This window comes from Anomaloglossus baeobatrachus, chromosome 3 (assembly GCF_048569485.1).
Source record: "Anomaloglossus baeobatrachus isolate aAnoBae1 chromosome 3, aAnoBae1.hap1, whole genome shotgun sequence".
Taxonomy (NCBI): Eukaryota; Metazoa; Chordata; class Amphibia; order Anura; family Aromobatidae; genus Anomaloglossus; species Anomaloglossus baeobatrachus.
Genome location: NC_134355.1, coordinates 149280570 through 149302234, shown reverse-complemented (window position 1 = coordinate 149302234; position 21665 = coordinate 149280570). Strand labels below are relative to the sequence as shown.

The following is a 21665-nucleotide window of genomic DNA, read 5'->3' as shown; positions in this document are numbered from 1 at the left end:
GGTGCTCGAATGTGTCCTCTGAAATAACGACCCCAAAGCACAGGCTTGCTTCACTTCATGATGGGAGCCAGCAACCCAGGGACAGCCTGTCGCAGTCCCGGGGGATAAAACAATGTTCTCTGATGCAGTGTGGCAAAAAATAAACAAACCTCAGCCACCCTCCCTTTGGAAATGCTCTGTTTATGGCTGGCAGTATGTGGGCCAATTATTGACTTTCCATAACGCTCGTTACTCACGTTGAGCTCATCAAAGCGTCTGACCAGTTTGAATCAAGTAACAAGCATTCGAGCATTTTAGTGCTCGCCCATCACTAAGGGGTACTTTACACGCTGCGACATAGCTTGCGATTGCACCCGCCCCGTCGTTGTAACGATATGTGGTGATCGCTTCCGGAGTGAACAATATCGCTACGGCAGCGTCACACGCACATACCTGTTCAGCGACGTCGCTGTGACTGCCGAACAATCCCTCCCTCAAGGGGGAGGTGCATTCGGCGTCACCGCGACGTCACTAAGCGGCCGGCCAATAGAAGCGGAGGGGCGGAGATGAGCAGGACGTAACATCCCGCCCACCTCCTTCCTTCCTCATTGCCGGTGGACGCAGGTAAGGAGATGTTCGTCGCTCCTGCGGTGTCACACATAGTGATGTGTGGTGCCGCAGGAACGAGGAACAACATCGCTACTGACCAGACAACGATTTTTTTGTTATTAAACGACCTCTCCAAAATAAATGATTTTTGTCTTTTTTGCGATCGTTTTAGGTCACTCCAGCCTGTCACACGCTGCGACGTCGCTGACGGCGCCGGATGTGCGTCACAAACACCGAGACCCCAACGTCATCGCTTTAGCGATGTCGCAGCGTGTAAAGCACCCTTTAGTATAAAGAGGTATTCCTCATTACAAGTCTTGCTCTGTAACATGGTGAGGACTGAAGCTTGGCACAACTTATTCATCTTAAAGGGAATCGTCACCAGTTTTTTCCACCTAATCTGAGAGCAGCATAATGTAGGGGCAGAGATCCTGATTCCAGCAATGTGACACTTACTGGGCTGCTGCCTGTAGTTTTGATAATCTTTTGCTGATAAACAGTGAGTTTATCAGTAGTAGACTAGTAAATCTGTTACCAGGTGGTTCTTCATATTCATGAACTCTGTGTAACCCCATCCCACCACTAACTGGCAGCTTACTGCCTATGCACACAGAAAGCTTCCAATCAGTGCTGTAGGTGGGATATATAAAGCAGTGATTTTTTGTTAAAACTGCAGCAAGCAGCCCAGTAAGTGAAATATTGCTGGAATCAGGGTCTGTACATCAATCTCACTGTCAGATGGTGTAGCGAAAACCTGGTGACAAAGTGACTATATTGAAAAAATAACAGCGTTGGCTAAGCTGGAAGTGGATATATACTAGCTAATTCAGGAAGAAGCACTGTCATCATGACAGTACTTCTGGGGTGGCCATAACTATGTCCAGTGGCTTTAAGGCCCTGTGCGCACTGGAAAACGAAATTTTCTTAAGAAAATTCCGCAGGGTCTGAAAGATTATCGCACCCGCGGTAAAAAACTGCGGCAAACCACACCCGAAAACCGCATGCGGTTTGCTGCGGTATTGTTCACGGTATTGCCGCGATTTTTCCACGTGCGGGTTGGTACATGTGTTTTAATGCATTCAATGCAATAAAGCACATTGAAAAAAAAAAAAAGTTCCTTCTGAGATAGATAGATAGATAGATAGATAGATAAATAGATAACAGATCACTGCATTTCTCCCGAGCAGTAATGTGTTGTTCACATTTCCGGCCGTGGGAAATGACCTGTAATTACCTCTGCAGTCTTGTTTCGAGGCTGCATTCAGTACAGTGTCAGTCGCGGCTGGATGCAAGCACCGCAGGACGTGGACTACGCCGGAGCTGTGTTTTTCGGGGGGGTTAATAAAATGGTAAAAGAGGGGCTTTTTTGTGTTTTATTTAAAATAAAGTATTTTTCGGTGTGTGTTTTTTCACTTTATTTACGGGTTGATCATGTCAGCTGTCACATAGATGCTGCCATGATCAAGCCTGGACTTAAATGTCAGCGATCCGCTGCCATTTAACTCGTTATTACCTGGATTGCCACCGCATCACGGCATCTGAAAGAGTCGGGGACATTCTGGGACTGCCGCATAATGGATGCGACAGTCCCGGGGCAGCTGCGGCTGATATTCTCAGCTGCGGGAGGGGGAGGGGTATTAACCCTGCCCCTCGCCATCCCCAGCCTGAGAATACCGGGCCGGCTGGAGGGTAAAAATATGGCGGAGCCCACGTGTTTTTTTTTCTATATTTCCGTTTGATTTCTATGTGTATTCTAGTGTCTGTGTGTGAGTGTGATCTGTGTGTATTCTATGTCTGTGTGTGTGATGTGTGTGTGTGTGTGTGCTCCGCTTCCTCTTCCTGTCATAATGACATCACTTCCCTGCAAACCGCAGGCAGTGATGAACATTATGTCCCGAAACTGCGAAATACCGGAGGGAATAACGCAGGAAAACGCAATGAACCGCACAGAATTTGCTGCCTGCGTTATTCCCTGCAGGATTTCACGATTACATGGCAGTCAATGGAGTGAAATCCCGCAGCGACGTGCGGAAAAGAAGTGACATGCAATTGTTTTTTGCTGCGGGAATCCCACAGCAAAACATGCAGCTGTCAAAATCCACATAGTGCGCACAGCATTTTTTTTTCCAATAGGTTTTGCTGGTGATTCACTGCAGAGATGTTATGAACATAACATGCAGCGAAACATGCAGCAAAACCGCAGGAAATCCGCGGCAAAAAACGGCAAGTGCGCACAGGGCCTAAAACCTGAAGTACAATCTATAATCCTGCACAGTTAATTTGGATTAAGGCAAAATGTATGAAGTTCAAAATCCTCTCTGACGCCAAATATGACAATAAGAATAAATAATGATATATAATTACTAAGGAAATAAAACTTTGACTTTTTATTTTTTATGTAAAATATCATTGGTATTATGCGTGCCTTTTTCAATGTATATTTCATTGTCCCGGAAGGTTTGCGCTGGGATTTATAATGCTAGATGCCTGGAATTCTTTACGTATTGCCAAATGTTTGAGGCAATTACATACATTGCTATATTTCTTTCTGCAATCTAAACTATTTCTTTGTTGCATGCCACAAATCTTTGGGGCTGCTAAACAGTATATTTATCTTCATTACCAAAGATATTTTATTAAAGTTCACCAGAAGTATTTCTTATATAAAGGTTGTGATGCTTAAAGGCAATGTCCCTCTTTCCATAGCATTTCATAGCTTCTGTAAAGACATAATCTGCAGTCAAAGCTTTGTATGTTTGTACCTATATATTGTATATAAACTTGTACTGATCTTGAGTTATATCTCGTAATATTGTCCAAAGCTAAACTCACAATTCTGTTGGTTGATATTGGAAGCAGTCAATGAGCCTAGCGTCAACAGAGCTTACATCCGAATCCCCCATAAAATGAGATTTGGGCATATGCTTCACCAGCGCCATTGACTATAATCATACAGAGTCATCGTGTGTTCTACCGTGCATCACTTTCAGCCGTAAAAGCCTATTGGAGGCGTCCAGCTGTCCGCCTCCATTAGGCCTATATGTTGTCTTCCCTTAAGCATCTACTCTGATGTTCTTTTGGATGTCTTTCGTCGCTGGCTTGACACCACCTTCTTTTTCTTTAGTTCCACATCTATATATATAATTGCCTTAGTCTGTCTGTCTGTCTGTCTGTCTTTCTCCAAAATTGTGTCTTTACAGTGACAATTGTGTCGTTACAGTGACAACCAGCGGATTGGTCGCTGGGCTCGGCATTGCCCCGCCCCCCGAATGGATTGGCCGCTCGGCTTGGCCTGGCCCCGCCCCCCACACGGATTGGCCGCTCGCCCCGGCCACCTGCACGCATTGGCCAATCGGCCAGGCCCCCCCCTCACGCATTGGATGCTCGCCCTGGCCCCGCCCCCGCACGCACTCCCCGAACCCACACGGAGACGCCCGACTCCCAGGTGACTGCTGCAGCCCCGGAAGCCCACACCGGCAAGACAAAGTGGAGAAAAGCCACTAGCTTACCCCGCCTCCTGCCACACGTGTGCCGGAGCCGGCGTAGGCTGGTATCCATGGTACACATCGGGTAACTATAGAAACCACTTTCCTTAGTTACCCGATGTGTAACATGGTTACTAGCTTACCCCGGCTCCCGGCACACGTCAGCACTGTCGCTTACCTTTTCTTCACTTTGTCGGATCCGAAGCGCTCCCGTGCACTGTGTACACTACAGTTGCCGCGAGACAAGCTCCGATCATGTGTTGTCATGTGACCAGGAAGTTGCGGTGCAGCCACTGTCCTGTACACACTGTACGGCTGCCTTCAGACGTCCGTGTCACACATAGCACACATGCATATATATACACACACACACATAGCAGACAAACATGGATACACCGAGCGCATACATACATACCGCACATGCATGTATACACACACACACTGAGCACATATACACACATAGCACACACAGATGGATACACCGAGTGCATACACACATAGCGCACATGCATGTATACACACACACACATAGCAGACACACATGGATACACCGAGTGCATACACACATAGCGCACATGCATGTATACACACACACACATAGCAGACACACATGGATACACTGAGCGCATACACACATAGCGCACATGCATGTATATACACACACTGAGCACATATACACACATAGCAGACACACATGGATACACCGAGCGCATACACATATAGCGCACATGCATGTATACACACACACACATAGCAGACACACATGGATACACCGAGCGCATACACATAGCGCACATGCATGTATACACACACACACACATTGCTGTACACTCACCCAGCGATGCGGTCCCCGACACTGAAGTCCCCAGCGCTGTTCCTGCTTCCAGCTCCTCAGGGCACTGAATATTCAGTGAGTATAATGAGCGGCGATAAGGAGCGGGAGGCAGCAGAGCCGGAGACAGCATCTCTGGAGAAGAAAATATAGAAAATATTTTTATTAAAAAAACCCATATTTTCTCTGGTATGTTTTACACTGATGTCGCACGGATCACATCAGTGTGCGACCCGTGTGACATCCGTGCTGCCGAAGATGCCTGCGTGTGTGTGTGCGGGGTCATGAAAAGTCACACGGTCCGTGTGCAAACATGGACGTGTGAGGCACATCATAGAATAACATGGGTACGTGTGACATCCGTGTTACAAAACGCATGTCACACGTACCTAAAACACGGACGTCTGAAACCAGCCTACGGCAGCGCGCCGAATCCGAAAAAGTGGAGAAAAGCCGGATGTGTAAAACCACTAGCTTACCCCGGCTCCCGGCACACGTGTGCCGGAGCCGGCGTAGGCTGGTAACCATGGTACACATCGGGTAACTTTAGAAACCGCTTAGTTACCCGATGTGTACCATGGTTACTAACTTACCCCGGCTCCCTGACCATTCAGATCGTTGGTCTCCCACTGTCAAACTTCCCGATGTGTGCTGCACAGCAGGAGACCCACAAGCAAAAAATAAACCAGCACTGTCGCTTTGCATAGTTACCCAATGTGTACCTTGGTTATCAGCTTACCGACGTACGCTGGTAACAAATGGTACACAATCCTGTAACTATGGAAAGGGCTTTCGTTAGTTACCCAATGTGTACCATGGTTACCACCTTACCCCCAGCTCCCGGCACATGTGTGCTTGAGCCGGCGTACGCTGGTAACCATGGTACACATCGGGTAACTAAGCAAAGCGCTTTGCATAGTTACCCGATTGTGTAACATGGTTACCAGTGTACGCCGGCTCCCTGCCCATTCAGATCGATGGTCTCCCACTGTCAAACATGCCGATGCGTGCTGCACAGCGGGAGACCAACGAGCAAAAAATGAACCATCATTATTCAAGACTTGATTATATTATTATTCAATCTGCTAATCTACATACACATTCTAGACTACCCGATACCTTAGAATCGGGCCACCTTCTAGTATAACATAGTTGTCGCCAGAAGAAGCTGCCAGAAGAATGTGCTGGTCAGTTCTTATAGCAGATTCACGTTTTTCTAAGCCTAAAGAATGACAAAAAAAACAGAGCATAAGCACAGCAGATTGTAATAATATTGCTGTAGATTTATTAATTCTTTCTGCCATTTTATGAAGTGCTCTTCCAATTAGGTTCCATGTGGAATCACCTGAAAAAGAGTGTTGTGTGCACATAGCCTTATAAAAAGCCCGCCAGTCACCGAATAGGATTGCCAAGAAAAGCAGACATTTAAAGGGCATATCCAGGACTTTAACAAAAATAATAAATAAGAATGTGCCTAAGCACTAACAGGCAGGTAGTTGATATGTTTCTGCCTGTTGTGCCCGGTGCCATTCTTCACCTGCATAGAGCAGTCATAGGCTGCTCCTGCTGGCTATACAGTGGCTTTGTCAACAGACCAGCAGTTTCTTTTCTGTTCTTTAGACGAGGTGGGATAGCCGACATCATGCTGAATGACAGTGGACTTTCCGCTACCTAACTGGAGGAGCCGGCTGTCCCATCTACACAGCAGAGCGGTTGAGAATCTGCTGCACTGTTGACATGACGTCTGCAGAAGCCGCTGAATGGTCTGTGACCGCTGTATGCCGGTGAAGAACTGCCCCAGGCACAACTAGCAGGTAGGTAGCGACTACCTACCTATTAGTGCTTAGGGATTTTTTTTTCTTCCCAATAAAGTCCCCTTTAAGCAAGTAAAATACAAGTAATACTGAATTATATCCCACAAAACTATATATCACTTTGGTCCAATTGGATTCATTTTTCCATATAATCAATTTTGATTGCTTACATCCAATTACTAAAAAAACAAAACACAAAAGATTCTAATACTTTATGGTCACCCCTTTCCTTATGAATAGCAGCAGGGATAGGCTGTGGTCCGAGCTGTCTTACATAACATTTTGTAGTTTTAGCTTCTCTAGTAAAAAACACTGCGGACAACAACTGTTCCCTGCTGCTACTTAGGGCAAATTCTATAATAAACGTGCAGTGCATCTTTCTGCAGAGTTGGAGGTACACTTTAATGAATCACGTGCCTGCATGCCTTACATGTTTCCTTCATTCGAAAGCTGGTAATAATCTGCTGCCAAACGCTTCTAACGTGCCTGAGCCTTCTTTCCCTATGCATTGCGGTACAGCCGGGAGACCTCACACAGGTTTAGTGTTTCCTACTTTTGATTTCCATAAAGTACCTCCCGTAAAGACTAAAATTCAAATCACAAAATATTCTGGTGCATTTGCATGAAGAATGTCTGAGTTTACACTGACTAATACTTATACTCGCAGTCTTAGCTTTAGATATATTTTATGATTTGAGCATGTTAAAAATACAATACACTGGAGCAAAAATGTGTTTTAGGACATCTTTACCAGTCACTATAAATCATGTACGTGTGATATGGTCCGTTTTGACCATTCGTGTTAAATGTTATCACTCAACCCTGTGTACATGTTGAAAAAAAGTGTGTCACTCTCAGTGGCGTAAATAGAGATCGTTTGGCTCCGGTGCAAAACTTGGATCTGGGCTCTCCTTCCGCATTTTGGTCAGATGTTTGGGCCCTAGTAGCATTCTAAATCCTATAAAGACATATGTTTTGCCCTCCCCCCTTCATTATTTTGTAATGTCTTCTATCCTGTACTAATATCCCCCATTCCGGTAAATATATTCACCATCCTGGTATATATGTCTCCCCTTCTGGTATGTACTGTATGTCCCACCATCCCGGGCTCCTTCCTGGTAATTCTGTCCCCCATCCTGGGCCCATCCTGGAATATATGTATATATGTTCCCCATCCTGGTATATATGTCCTCATTCATGTCCCCTTCTTGGTATATATACCCCATTCTGTCTCTAACGCATGCAGAAAAAATGCTTTTGATGTTAAACACCTACAGAACACGGGAAACACACAAATGCTATCTGGGTGCTGTACGTGTTTACATGGACTCATAGACTTGTATTGGCACTTGTCTTTCGTTCTGCCAAAAAAAAAACCGGACATGTGAGCAGCACAATAGGTTATAATGGGTTTGTGTGGCATCTGTGAAAAAAATAACTGCCACACGTTCCTGAAACACGGATATGTGAAAGGGGCCTTATAGCAAGGTCTTACACAAGCAAATTACTAAATGATTTATAAGAGAGTATTGTGAGCATGCTCGGTGTGATGTGTCGCAGTCACAACGTGGTCATATTTGGAAGAATAGGTAATGACTTCAGCACTTGCTATCATTTATAAGCAATGGTGTGAACCTGTTTTTCTTTAAACAAGTGTCACCTTTTGTTGTAATCCTTCCCTCTGATGATAGTGAGAAGGTGGCAGGCCCTTAAAGGGAACCTGTCACCAGTTTTATGCCTTGTAAACCTGGCCCATAACGATTAAAAGTATGTAAATAGAGTGCACATAAACACTAATTGGGTTGTCTTTATATTGATGGCCTATTTTTAGGGTCATTTGTCAATACAAGATTGGGTGCAGCACTCGGCACCCCCACCAGTTTGCTGTTCTTTGTGTTTCCGGCTGGATATGATCAGTTGCACAGCTCTGTTAATTATATAGTGCAGATCCACATCTCTTCAGTAGAATAGGGGTGGATGTATAGTATTCGACGGTGTCAACAACAATAATAGTAAAGCATCTTCTTACTATGATTAATATTATTACTGTAAGGCTATGTGCACACGTTGCTTTTTTTTCAGCGCGGAAAAAAACGCACCCTCTGGCAGAGGGCAGAATTGTAAACAATGCTTTTTGAGAAAAACGCATCGAAAACGCATGCGTTTTTCATGCGTTTTCCATGCGTTTTTTTAGGTGCGTTTTTTAAGACTTGTCAGTGTTAATAAAGTTGGTTGAACACAGACCTTTGGAAAAAAAAACCTGTGATGTCATTTCCTTCTCCACATTCTGTTTGGATATATGGGAGGGCTTGGAATGGAAGGAACACCATTTGAATTTTGGAAAAGTTGAAATAAACTTCGCGCACCATGTCACATTAGCAGGGCCCCTTGGGTACCTATACGTCAGAAAACCCCCACAAGTGACCCCATTTTGGAATCTGCACCCCTCAAGGATTTTATTCATGAGTATATTAAGCATTTTGAATCCACAGCTACTTCACCCAAAATGTTGCTGTAGCAACAATATTCTCACTTTTAGGCTATGTGGCCGTGATCCAGCGACACGGCGTCTAGTACACAGTGTCAGCCTTCCTGCAGAGATGTGAGTGTTGTCCACGAGAGAACGCAGCTGCCCATGCCCACGATTTGGGTTCAGGTTGCTGTGGACTTTAGCTCTATTCTACCTGCAGAGAGCACTCTCGTCTCCACAGCATAAATTGACATGCTGAGGCTCGGGAAGCCACGCCACCGGTCAGTTTATGCTGCGGAGAAAAGAAGCACACTGGGCATGGGATCTCCAAAAATTCCTTCCACTGTGCTTCTACTGCACAACGCAGTGTTATGGACGCAGGGAAAACACTCAGCGCCCAAACCACTGCAAAACCTGATTGTGGGCACACAGCCAAAAAAGTGTCAATGGATGAATGGATGTCAAATATATATAACGTCCCACCCCCACCTGCATATTCTAAGCTGGCACCTTTAGTACCTTTCATGTGGCACTAAAAGGTGCCTAGCTTAGTATTTTTCAAAAAAAAAAAAAAATGAAAAAAATGGCATGGGGTCCCCCCTATTTTTGATAGCCAGTCAGGGTAAAGCAGACAGCTGTAGCCTGCAAACCACAGCTGGCAGCTTCATCTTGTCTGGTGATCAATTTGGAGGGCTCCCCAGGCTTTTTTTTTTATTCATAAATAAAGAATTTAAAAAAAAAATAACGTGGGGTCCGCCCAAATTAGATCACCAGCCAAGGTGAAGCTGACAGCTGGGGTCTGGTATTCTCAGGGTGGGAAGAGCCATGGTTATTGGACTCTTCCCAGCCTAAAAATAGCAGGCCACAGCCGCCCCAGAAGTGGCGCATCCATTAGATGCGCCAATCCTGGCGCTTCGCCCCAACTCATCCCGCGCCCTGGTGCGTTGGCAAACGGGGTAATAAATGGGGTTGATACCAGATGTGTAATGTCACCTGGCATCAAGCCCAGCAATTAGTGATGTCACGGCGTCTATCAGATACCAGACATAACTAATTGACAGTAAACAAAAGCAAAAAAAATGACAAAAAAATTTTATTAGAAAAAACACTCCCCAAATCATTCCCTCGTTCACCAATTTAATCAAAAAATTTGAAAAAAAAAATGGGTCAGCAGAAATCCATTTGGACGTCCCACGTCGGCTCTGGACCTTCTAGAATATGGGGGCACGTTCAGAGAACGTATCCCCCATTTTCTAGGAGGGCAAGACCCTCCATTTGAGGAGAGTGGGTGCCAAAAATCTGCACCCACTCTCCCCGGGTCACAGCTGCAGAGTGCGAGCAGCCAGCACAGCTCTCTGAACACAGTGCTGGCTGTCAGCTGCTCTGCTCATGTGACCGCACTGACCGGCGTCTGCTGTGAAGGAGGAGGGGGCCGCGGGGGATCAGCGCTGCGACCGGACAGGTAAGGGGGAATACCGGGGGGAATAGGGGGTGACCTGGCAGGGCCTGGGGGGCATTTTTCTGTCGCATGTCTCAAGGCACATGCGACAGAAATCATAGGAGTATGTTGCGGCCGGTGCGCTGCTGTGCGCGTGGCCATGTTGGATTTTCGGGAGGGGTGTTCGGGGGTCGGGGCGGGCACTTTGGCGACACCGGGGGCTTTCCAGGACTTTGCCAGGAAGTGAGGTCAACAGGAAACCTCTTGACCTCACTTCCAGGTAAAATGCCTGCGTTCTGGCATGCCGACAAAGCCCGCGGACCGCAACAAAAAAGCAGCTCACTGCGGTGTAGCTGCGTTCTGACCCACATCATTGATTCAATGGGGGAGAGAACGCAGCCACACCGCACAAAAGAAGTGACATGCTGCTTTTCTTTCCGCACCGATTTTTGGCATCGAAAATGCTGCGTTTAGAAACGCAGCGTGTGCACTGATTTTTCGGCTTTCTCATACACTTTGCTGGGAAAGCTGAACACATGCAATTTGCCACTGAAACGCTGCGGTTCTAAACGCAGCGTTTCCGCGGTAAAAAACGCAACGTGTGCACACAGCCTAATACAGCTTTGTATTGCCATAGATCTCACTGACATATGGACTTGTTGCAAAAGTGAATCCAGAATCTTTTTATGTTATGTAGTTTGAGCTTGTTTTTTAGTTTTCATTTAAAAATTCTGTTTTGTATTGTTTTAATTTTAACTATTCTATAAACAGAAGATTAACTCAGTCGTCAGACAACCCATAAATACAGCTGGGAGTCAAAGAGATTGGCCCCTCTGTTATGGAAATGAGAAGAATGCGAAAATATATTGGATAATTACATCTTGCAAGCTTATTCCCATGGACATTCCTGCAGTTAAGGTTTTCACCAGAGGCTATATGGTGGGACCATTTGTTATGCAAAGTTTATGGTCATTCTGATTGCTGAGATGTCCTTTGTAGTAGATAGAATGAAACCTTTTTTAAAAAATATGGCCCAGAAAAGTCTGGTCATGCTCATGGATGGCCTTTTTCAATAAGGTTTGTCTTTTTATTTTTTAATTCCATAATATCTTGCATATATGTTAACCCTTTTTGTTGAGAAGACCATCCACCTTGAAGACCTTTTGTTTTCAGTACTGTTCAATGGCCATCTCAAGGAGTAGTCACTGTATGTACAAAGCTCAATTCATATTACATCTGCGGGATTAGTTGGCAGAAACAGTTTTCAGTTTTTACAACGTTTCTGTAAACCTTAGTGATCAAACTAAAGCCAAAAATGTGTAATTTGTTTTTGGTAAATCAGATCTAACCCTATGTGAATTGCATTGAAAAAGAAGGGTTGTTAAACTCTTAGTTAATCCACTTAAATGAAAAAGGGACTAGTCAATGAGGGACCTACCAGACAGAACTAAGGTCTAGAGATGAGTGGACCTCATGGACGTTCGGTTCGCCGGATGCAGCCAGACTTAAAGTTTGGTTTGGGACCCGGACTTGACCTGAACCCCAATGGGCAGTTCAGGTTTCCGCCCCCATACAGCCAACCATAAACAGAACGCTTCCGGGGCAGGTGAGTGAGGTTTTTGCTTTTGTTTTTTTGGTGCACACTACATTCAATCATGCTGATATTACCCCCAGTGTAAACATTTCGAGCGGCTCTAACTGGACCGAGCACCGAGCGTACCTGGGCACTGTGATGCCCCGTGTATGGTTAGCTTACGTAAAGCACCCGATCTCTGAACTCGAACTCTGTTGTTGTTTTTTTTTTTGTTAAGTTTGTGTTCGGTCCGAACACCAAACTTCGGGTTCGCTCATCTCTACTAAGGTACCTATATATATTAGACTAATGCCGGTCAAAGCCTCCAACATTGACTGGTTCAGCCGACAATTTAATGTGTATGAGGGGTGCAGGCGACTGATGGTCAGGGGGATTGTCTATCAGTCATGTCAGATTTTGGTCTGTCGATTGCATTGGACTCCCAGAGATAAGCCGCCAGCCAGAGTGTCAGGAAAGGGCACTCGGCCGAACAAGTTCTCCTGTATATGGAAGAGTCAGGTGAGATGCCGACAGCCATCTAATGTGTACAGGGGCATCTACAGGGGTTAGTAAATGTACTGCCCGAAAGGAGCGGCATCAATGGTTCATTGAGTCTCATTTAGCCCTGCACTGTGCAAACCGTATTGGGGCGAAACATTTTACCCACGATCATTCATCTGCTCATATTGGAAATCTCTTTGTTAGGCCCCCTTCACACGTCAGTGATTCTGGTACGTATGTGCTTTTTTTTATACGTACCAGAATCACTGACATACGCAGACCCATTATAATCAATGGATCTGCTCACACATCAGTGATTTTTCACTGAACATGTCTCCGTGCAGCGTACACGCGTGTCCGTGATTCTGAACGGAGACAAGTCAGTTTTTTTCTGGCATCACTGATGACCCACGGACCACACTATGGTGTGATCCGTGAAACATGTACTAGAAAAACACTGACATATGAAATAATAAACATTTTCAACTAACCTTTCCAGCGACTCGCTGTGCAGCCACCGCTCTCTGCAGCTCCTGCCCGGCTCATGAATATTCATGAAAGCAGGAACAGCCGACCCGGAGGTCGCTGCAGAGAGTGGTGGGCGGACGCTGCAGAGCCGAGGAATTCAGCACCATGGACAGCAGAAGCGAAGGCAGGTGAGTAATGTCCATTTGCAATCACGGATCACGGATTGCACATGGACAACCCACGTGTGCAGTGAATCACGGAACACAGAGGGACATGTGCGTGTTTTACACGTCAGTGAAGAACGTCAGTGTTTTTCACTGACGTGTGAAACGGGCCTTAAGCTGACTTTTTTAGGGTTACCAATTTTGCTGTCTCTAGCAATATAATTTTCCTTACTTTTTATTTTCATTTTTACTCACAAGGTCCTTTTTGTTTAAATGTGTTACTTAGAATTTAGTCTTGTACTTGTAGGCAGATCTGCTGATAAGGAATTCAGGGAATTTTGCCCTCTGGATTACAAATGCCTAATTAACACAAATAGTTATTTGTTCTGAACAGAAATTCCTTTTCCATATGTGGTGCAGTGTGTTGGTGGGACACATGCGTTTTTTAACCCTAAGGACATTCAAGCACAAGTTATCCTTACAGAATTTTTTTATAGAGTTGCCAAGGGTAATATTACTTTACTTTTTGTATTTCTTGTGTGTTTTACATTTCTTCTTACAGTGATGAACACAAATTTATTGTTTTCTTGCTTACAAATTATAGCCAATGGATTAAAGAGAATATGATAAACATACAGGCCGGGATCACATGAGCTTTGACTCTCTCATGCGAGAGAATTGAGCCGATTTATGGTAATGAAACTCGGAGTGAACTCTGATTAGAGTTTGATTAGAGTGTCAGCTTAGTGTGATCCGATTCTTGAGTGAATCACACAGCAGCACACTGTCAGGAAAAGATGGAGAACAAAATCTCTCCATCTTTTCCATTTTGTGAGTCTGCAAACATTGGACTGCACTCAGATGTCATCCAAATGCAGTTTGCTAATTTCCACGCACCCACTCAAATCAATCAGTCGGCATGGGAAAAGAAAACGCTAATCGTAGAATAACAATTGCCTGAGTCCTAGCTGATAAAACATTGGATAGCACTCATCCAAGTTATATAGTTGTGTGAGTAATCCCAAAAGGGAATAATCAATAAATTATTGATTTCTGGGAGTCCGATTACTTGTTGGGGTCTGCACTGCCCGGGGTATGAATAATGCAGAGGTCGAGCATGTACACTTTTCACTTTCAAAGGTAGCTGACTGTTTTACCCTACTATTATTGGCAGTCCCATAGATAATGAGTGGCAGTACCATATACAAAGCATCTTTCTTGGCATCGGTAGGGGTCCCAGCTGTTGTACTCCCAGAAATCAGGAATTTATCCCAAATTCTTTCAATAACTTATAAACTTGGGCCAAACGTTTTATGGTTGGTTTCATACAATTTTTTTTTTAATGAAACTGCACTTTTTGTTGCATTTTATTGCCTTAAGACAGACTTGGATATAGCAAAGAAGAGTCATATAAGTCCTTCCTTTGAATACACCATTACTTTTTCATCTACTTCAGACTATAAATAAAAACAGTATTAAAAATTGACACATAAAGTAAATTATTTAAAAAAAAAAAAATAAAGAGATAAAATGCTGTGATGGGGCTTTACATTAAATTATATTAGTGGCATAAATGTCTACTTGGTGGTATTTAATGGAGAAGCATTATGTAACAAACTACTACCAGAGGACTAGGAGGCCACATTCTCTGGATCGATAGGACCCCATAATATGAATTGCCGGATTGCCGAAATCCCCGTCGGGTTTCTGAAATATAATATAAAGTTAAATTATTTGGTTTTCACACCAGATTTTTGTGAGTAATTTACCTTTTTAACATTGCTATAGATGTGCAAGTATGGAAAAAATATGGTATTTTGTGTGACCATATATATAAACTCAAAAATGGGGAAAACTATATGTTAATATATGTCTCCTTTTTTTGGCAGATGAACATAATGATGTACAGAAGAAAACATTCACAAAATGGATAAATGCCCGTTTCTCAAAGGTAAAACAGTTTCATTTTTAATCTTTGACACCTGAGATTCACAAAGTTTCTATTTGGGTCTCAGTCGCTGCTCCATAGTAATGCTGGGGCCTGAGCATTGTACAGATACTGCTATGCGGCACCCGTATTATCTCCATAGCAACTCCCATATTACCACAGCAGTACCACCATCCACCAGACATAATACCTTCAGAAGTGCCAAGTACCAGTGCTGCACAACATCCCTCCCCAATAACACCACATATAACAATACCACAAGCAATATCACCCCAGAAGCATCATGAAAACACACCAGTACAATGGATAACACCTCCCCAGTAGCACCGCTACTCATCCAGCATCTTTGTCTACTTTAAAACTGTTAACGAATGGTAACATCATTACTACAGTTACCAATCCAGCGGCTCCATCATTTTCCAGCGTGGCTCATGTCGGTCTCCTGTGATATGTGACCTGACGGCAGCTCCAGCGTTTCTTAGAGCGAACTGGAGGTCCCAACTCAATAAAGCTCTATGAGAGTCTCATTCTGGCTCTCACAGAGATGCATTGAGACCTTGTGATGTAACTTCTGACTTCCTGACAGTCACAAATAACGTCACAAGATGGCACCACGGGACAGAAGCAGCATCAGTGAAAGGTGAAGACGCCAGAGGATGAGTATATGAAAGGGGGCAGAGGACTTAGATTAAAGGCAATCTGTCACAGGTCTGGAGTGGGCCTTTTAAAGGAATCTTGTCACCCTTTTGAGGTATTAATATAGACATACAGATTGTAAACAGCTAAAATTAGTCAAACCTGTATGCCTCCTGGATGATGGTCTGTTCAGTAAAATTATTATTTTTTTGCATTGATCTTCCAGGCTATGGGGTATGCGCTTGCCAGAGAATAATACTGCTTCTGGTCCTAATATACAAGATTTCACGTTACTCTATTCTTCATTGTGCCTTTAACATCAGGTGCATGGCCGGGAATCCATCGCTCCGCGCGTACTGCCTGTGGTCTCTCCCCGGAACTGTACCACCCTTCAGTGGTTTCTAATATGGCATCTAAAACTCTGGCACCTGCGCACATCAAAATTGAAACAGTGGCCACAGAAGGGCGAAACAGTGCATGGGAGAGACAGCAGGCAGAATGCACAGATCCAGGGTTTACGGCTGCGCACTTGATGTTACAGGGACACTAAGGAAGAGAAGGGAAGGAGAAATGTTGTATAATGCAGACTGGAAGATCTAAGCTATAAAGATGATTTTTTTTTAGTAAATATGCCATTATCCAAGAGACATTACAGATATGACTAATTTCAGTTGTATACTGTACAACATATATGCCCCCATATTAACTCGAAAACCTCAAAAGGGTGACAGTTTCCTTTAAATCCCCACTCCAGCCCCGAAAAAAAAAAATGCTGGTGTGGTGCTTTATTAAAATCACCAGTCTGGCTTCCCACTCTTTTTTTTAAATAAAAAGGGCAGCCCCAGATTGGGGATTGGTATTCTCTAAGGAAAGGTAGCACCTATATTTTTTTTTACTAGTTGAAACCAGATTCTGACACATTCTTTTTTAGTAGACTTTTTTTTTTTATTATTATTATTATTATTATTATTATTATTATTATTACTAGCTGTAGGACTTGGCGTTGACCTGGATAGTAACTAGGTGTCTCTCTGTCTCTCTCACTCTCCCTGTCTCCCACTGTCTCACTCTCCCTCGCTGTCTGTCTGCCTCTCTCTGTGTGTCTCTTTGTGTATGTTTGTCTGTCTCTGTGTGTCTCTGTCTCTGTGTGTGTGTCTCTGTGTGTGTTTTTCACTGACTGTGTATCTGTCTTTGTGTGTCTCTGTCTGTGTGTGTATGTCTTTGTTTGTGTCTGTCTCTTTGTTTCTCTGTCTCTGTATCAGTCTCTCTGTGTCTCTGTCTCTGTGTGTCTGTGTCTGTGTGTGTGTGTATCTGTGTGTATGTCTCTGTGTCGCTGAAGGTCTGTCTTGGTGTGTCTGTGTCTGTCTCTGTATCAGTCTCTCAGTGCTTGTTTCTGTGTGTTTTTGTATCGGTCTCTGTGTTTCTGTCTCTGTGTGTTTGTCTCTTTGTGTCTGTCTGTGTCTCTGTGTGTCTCTCTGTGTGTGTGTCTCTGTGTGCGTCTCTGTGTGTATCTCTGTGTGTCTGTCTCTGTGTGTCTCTGTCTGTGGTTCTGTGTATGCATCTGTCTCTGTGTGTCTCTGTGTGTGTCTGTCTCTGCCGATATCATATTACCTCACACATAAGCTTCTTATACTAAGAATGTCATTCGTTGCCTATATCAACCAATCAGAGCGCCTATTAATGACTTGTACCTCCGAGCTCCATTGACTTTTATGTAAGCAGGTTTATTGCCGAATAACTGTAAAGTAAAAGCGCGGGGTTAAATTTTCCTCTCAAAACATAGACTATGACGTTCCCTGAGTCAAATGAGGTGTCTGTACAAAATTTCGTGATTGTAAATGCGATGGTGCGGATTCCTTTAGTAGACATACACACATACATACACACACACATACATACACACACACACACATACAATTAGCTTTAAAACCAAGAAAGAAGAAACCGACCAAACGTCCAATTGATGTGAAAACAGATTTTTTATTATTATGGATCAGTGCAAGGTGGACATACAGATAAAAGTTATTTTAAAAGAAGCACAACAACCAGGAAAGACCAGCAGTGTGACAATTGCCCATATAAATCCCCAGACTAATACAGGCACCATATGTATAATGGCAATCAGCAAAGGAATGGATATTAATGGGTTAAATGGGATAGAAAATGTGATCAAAGACACATAGTTAAGTTATTTAAGGAATTATTCCCATAAATCAAAAATGCTGCTGACTGCTCATTATTAGGCATGTATTAACTGCATAACAGCCAAACATACAGAAGTGGCAATCGATGAAACGCCACATCAAAAGCAACCTTTTCAAGGATGATATCCAATTGCCTAAGTAAAAATTATACTGGTGCCGGTACAGTCACATATAGGGCCACGTGGGAAGATAAGCACGATCCGTTGCATAAACCACATAGACAAATTCATCACAAGACGTGAATGTTACCAAATATACGCCAATACTATATAGCAAGACAATGCCCACACTTACCACGTGTGTGTCAAGGATTACAACCAGCCGGAATTTCCGCCTACCCGACGGCCGTTTCGGCAAACCGCCTTCGTCAGGGGGGGTGGAGTTATGCTATGTGACAGGCTCTGATAAAGGAGGTGCGTTCCAATCGCAATCCGGTATCACCGCACGTGACGCATGCGTCGCCACGGCAAAATCTGTCTTCACATCAATTGGACGTTTGGTCGGTTTCTTCTTTCTTGGTTTTCACACTGTTCTTTGCGACTTGTCCAGTATTAATATGTAGTCATGGTTGCTGTCAATTATAAACTTAGACGTTGATATAATTGATCAATTGGCCGACATGCAACCCTTGGTCCTGTGTATTTTCTCTGTTTGTAACCTAAATTAGCTTTATATATTAGATTAGAATTAAGTTCTGCTTATTATTATTAAGTTAACACTTTCGTAGTTTAATGCAATGAGATGACCAAAGCGATACCATCTTTCCCTCCACTAAATGTGAGATATTTCTGCCAAATAGTACCATTATGTTGTTTTACAGGGAGCCTGTCACCAGATTTGGTGACAATAAGCTGCAGCCACCACCACTGAGCTCTTGTATACAACATCCTAGAATACTGTATATAAGAGCCCAGGTCACTGTGTAGAACGTAACAAACACCTTTATAATACTTACATAGCGGGCGGTTTGGTCCAATGGGTGTCGCTACTCTCCGATCCAGCACCTCCTCACTCCGTCCTCTTTCTGAGGCCCGTGTGCATGTCACGTCCTACGTAGTTGAGGCTCGTGTGCATGGTGCGCCCTACGTCATGCACACTGGCCAGCATTGAGGTCCTGCACAGGTGCACTTTGATCTGCCCTATTCAGAACAGATTAAAGTATTGTAGTGCACATGCGCTGGCGGTGTTTCACCTTTCCTCGTGCCTGCACATTACAGTACTTTGATCTGCTCTCAACAGGGCAGATCAACGTGCGCCTGCACAAGACCGCAATATGGGTCTGTGTGAATGACGTAGACGTGTCATCCACACTAGGCTGGAAGAATGGAGATCGCAGCAGAGAGGAGAAGCCGGACTGGACCCATCGAACAGGACTGCCCCGCAGGTGAGTATTATAAAAGTATTTTTTACGTTATACAGAGCGGCCTGGGCACTTGTATACAATATTCCAGAATGCTGTATATAAGAGGTCAGTGGTGGTGGCTGCAGCTAATAGTCGCCAAATCTGGTGACAGGTTCCCTTTAAGCATGAATGGAGCTTATTGCTTTTTTTCTATATATGTTACTTTTTTATACATTGTACTCTATTCTGCTCCTTTATATGCAGATACAGCTCACACTTGTCAAAGTTTATGCCCTCTTTCTGATAAACAGATCCATTTTGCATTTTGCTTCCGTGCCCATTGAGTATATTCGGCTCAGGAAGACAATTACATCTTTCCTAAAGATTTATGAAATGTATTACTGCTTTCCTATATATGTTAATTTTTTATATATGTGGTCATTTAATATTTATGGTCACTATACCGTAGTATTTATCCACATTTTATACTAGTGTAAACATAGAATCAAACTAAACTGTGCCGTTCCCTCCATAGCTATACTGTGAACAAAAACCCTTTTTGAGGTCAAAATGTGTTAGCATTAATAGATGTGTTTATGGAACAATGATGCAGATTTTTTTTAATGAAGATTTTCATTAAAGAAAAAACATTTTTTACCATAATTTCTAGATCATTTGCTTCATATATAACTGTGTAGGCATAAAGATACGTACTGTATGTCTGGCTATACACGATATGCCAGCTATGATATGCACCTAGCAAGTATGTCGTCTAGGATTGTCTTTTCATAGATATATATAATACTTTCATAAGATATATATATAATACTTTCGCAAGGCACTGTATATGTTGAGTATATATATATATATATATATATATATATATATACAGTATGTGTGCATAAACTGCACTGTTGTCAGTGGAGACTGTCATTTATATGGCTCCATTCACAAGGAGCAGACTAAAGGGGGCTTTACACGCTACGATATCGTTAATATTTTATCGTCAGGGTCACGTCGTTACTGATGCACATCCGGCGTCATTAACGGTATCGCAGCGTGTGACACTGACCAGCGACCTTAAACGTCCTCCAAAGTGGTGAAAATCGTTCACCATGGAGAGGTCGTCCTAAAACCAAAAATTGTTAATGGTTGTTTCTAGATGTTGTTCCTCGTTCCTGCGGCAGCACACATCGCTGTGTGTGACACCGCAGGAGCGAGGAACCTCACCTTACCTGCGTCCCGCCCGCAAGGAGGAAGGAAGGAGGTGGGCGGGATGTTTGTCCCGCTCATCTCCGCCCCTCCGCTTTGATTGGCTGTCTGCTTAGTGACGTCGCGGTGACGTCGCCATGACGCCGAACGCACCTCCCCCTTGAGGGAGGGATTGTTCGGCAGTCACAGCGACGCCGCCAACCAGGTAAGTGCGTGTGATGCTGCCGTAGCAATAATGTTCGCTGCTGCAGCGATCACACGATATCGCATGCACGACGGGGGCGGGCGCTTTTGTGTACGATATTGCTAGGAATTGCTAGAAATATCCTAGCGTGTAAAGCCCGCTTAAGATAGGACCGTGAGGAAGGTGGACAAGGCCGCCGAAACGTATAGTCCCATCCGCGATATCTCCTGTTAACCATACATTGTTGTTCCTGAGCCTTGTGGGGAGTGTTTACTTCTATGGATATCACAAATGAAGAAGACGTTTTATTACAGCACCGGTGCTTCCAAGTCTTTGCTGGATTTTCCTTATAGCTATATATATATATATATATATATATATATATACATATATATATATATATATATATATGTATATATATATATATATATGTATATATATAGCTATAAGGAATATCTATCTATATATATATATGTATATATATATATATATGTATATATATATATATATATCTATATATATAATTGCCTTATTCTGTCTGTCTGTCTGTCATGCTCCAAAATTGTGTCACCGTGACATGTCCTTACGGTGACACAAAGCTGATTGGCCGCTGGGTTCGCCATGGCCCCGCCCCCCCACACGGATTGGCCTCTCGCCCCGGCTCTCTGCAGGCCCCGCCCCCCTCACGCAATGCACGCTCGCTCTGGCCCAACTGACACGGGGCTCCGATTCCCAGGTGAGTACACACACATCACATCAGATCACACTCACTCTCACACACACCTCACACATCACATCCACACACT

The 21665-nt window shown here is 43.8% G+C and overlaps 1 protein-coding gene across 1 annotated transcript in view; it reads left to right on the top strand.

Moving 5' to 3' along the window:
- UTRN (utrophin) overlaps positions 1-21665 on the top strand; it is a 1025654-nt gene that overhangs the window by 100961 nt on the left and 903028 nt on the right. Inside the window, exon 3 of the mRNA XM_075339520.1 lies at positions 15223-15284. Within this exon, the coding sequence (XP_075195635.1) occupies positions 15223-15284 (62 nt within the window). The remainder of the gene's footprint in view (positions 1-15222; positions 15285-21665) is intronic.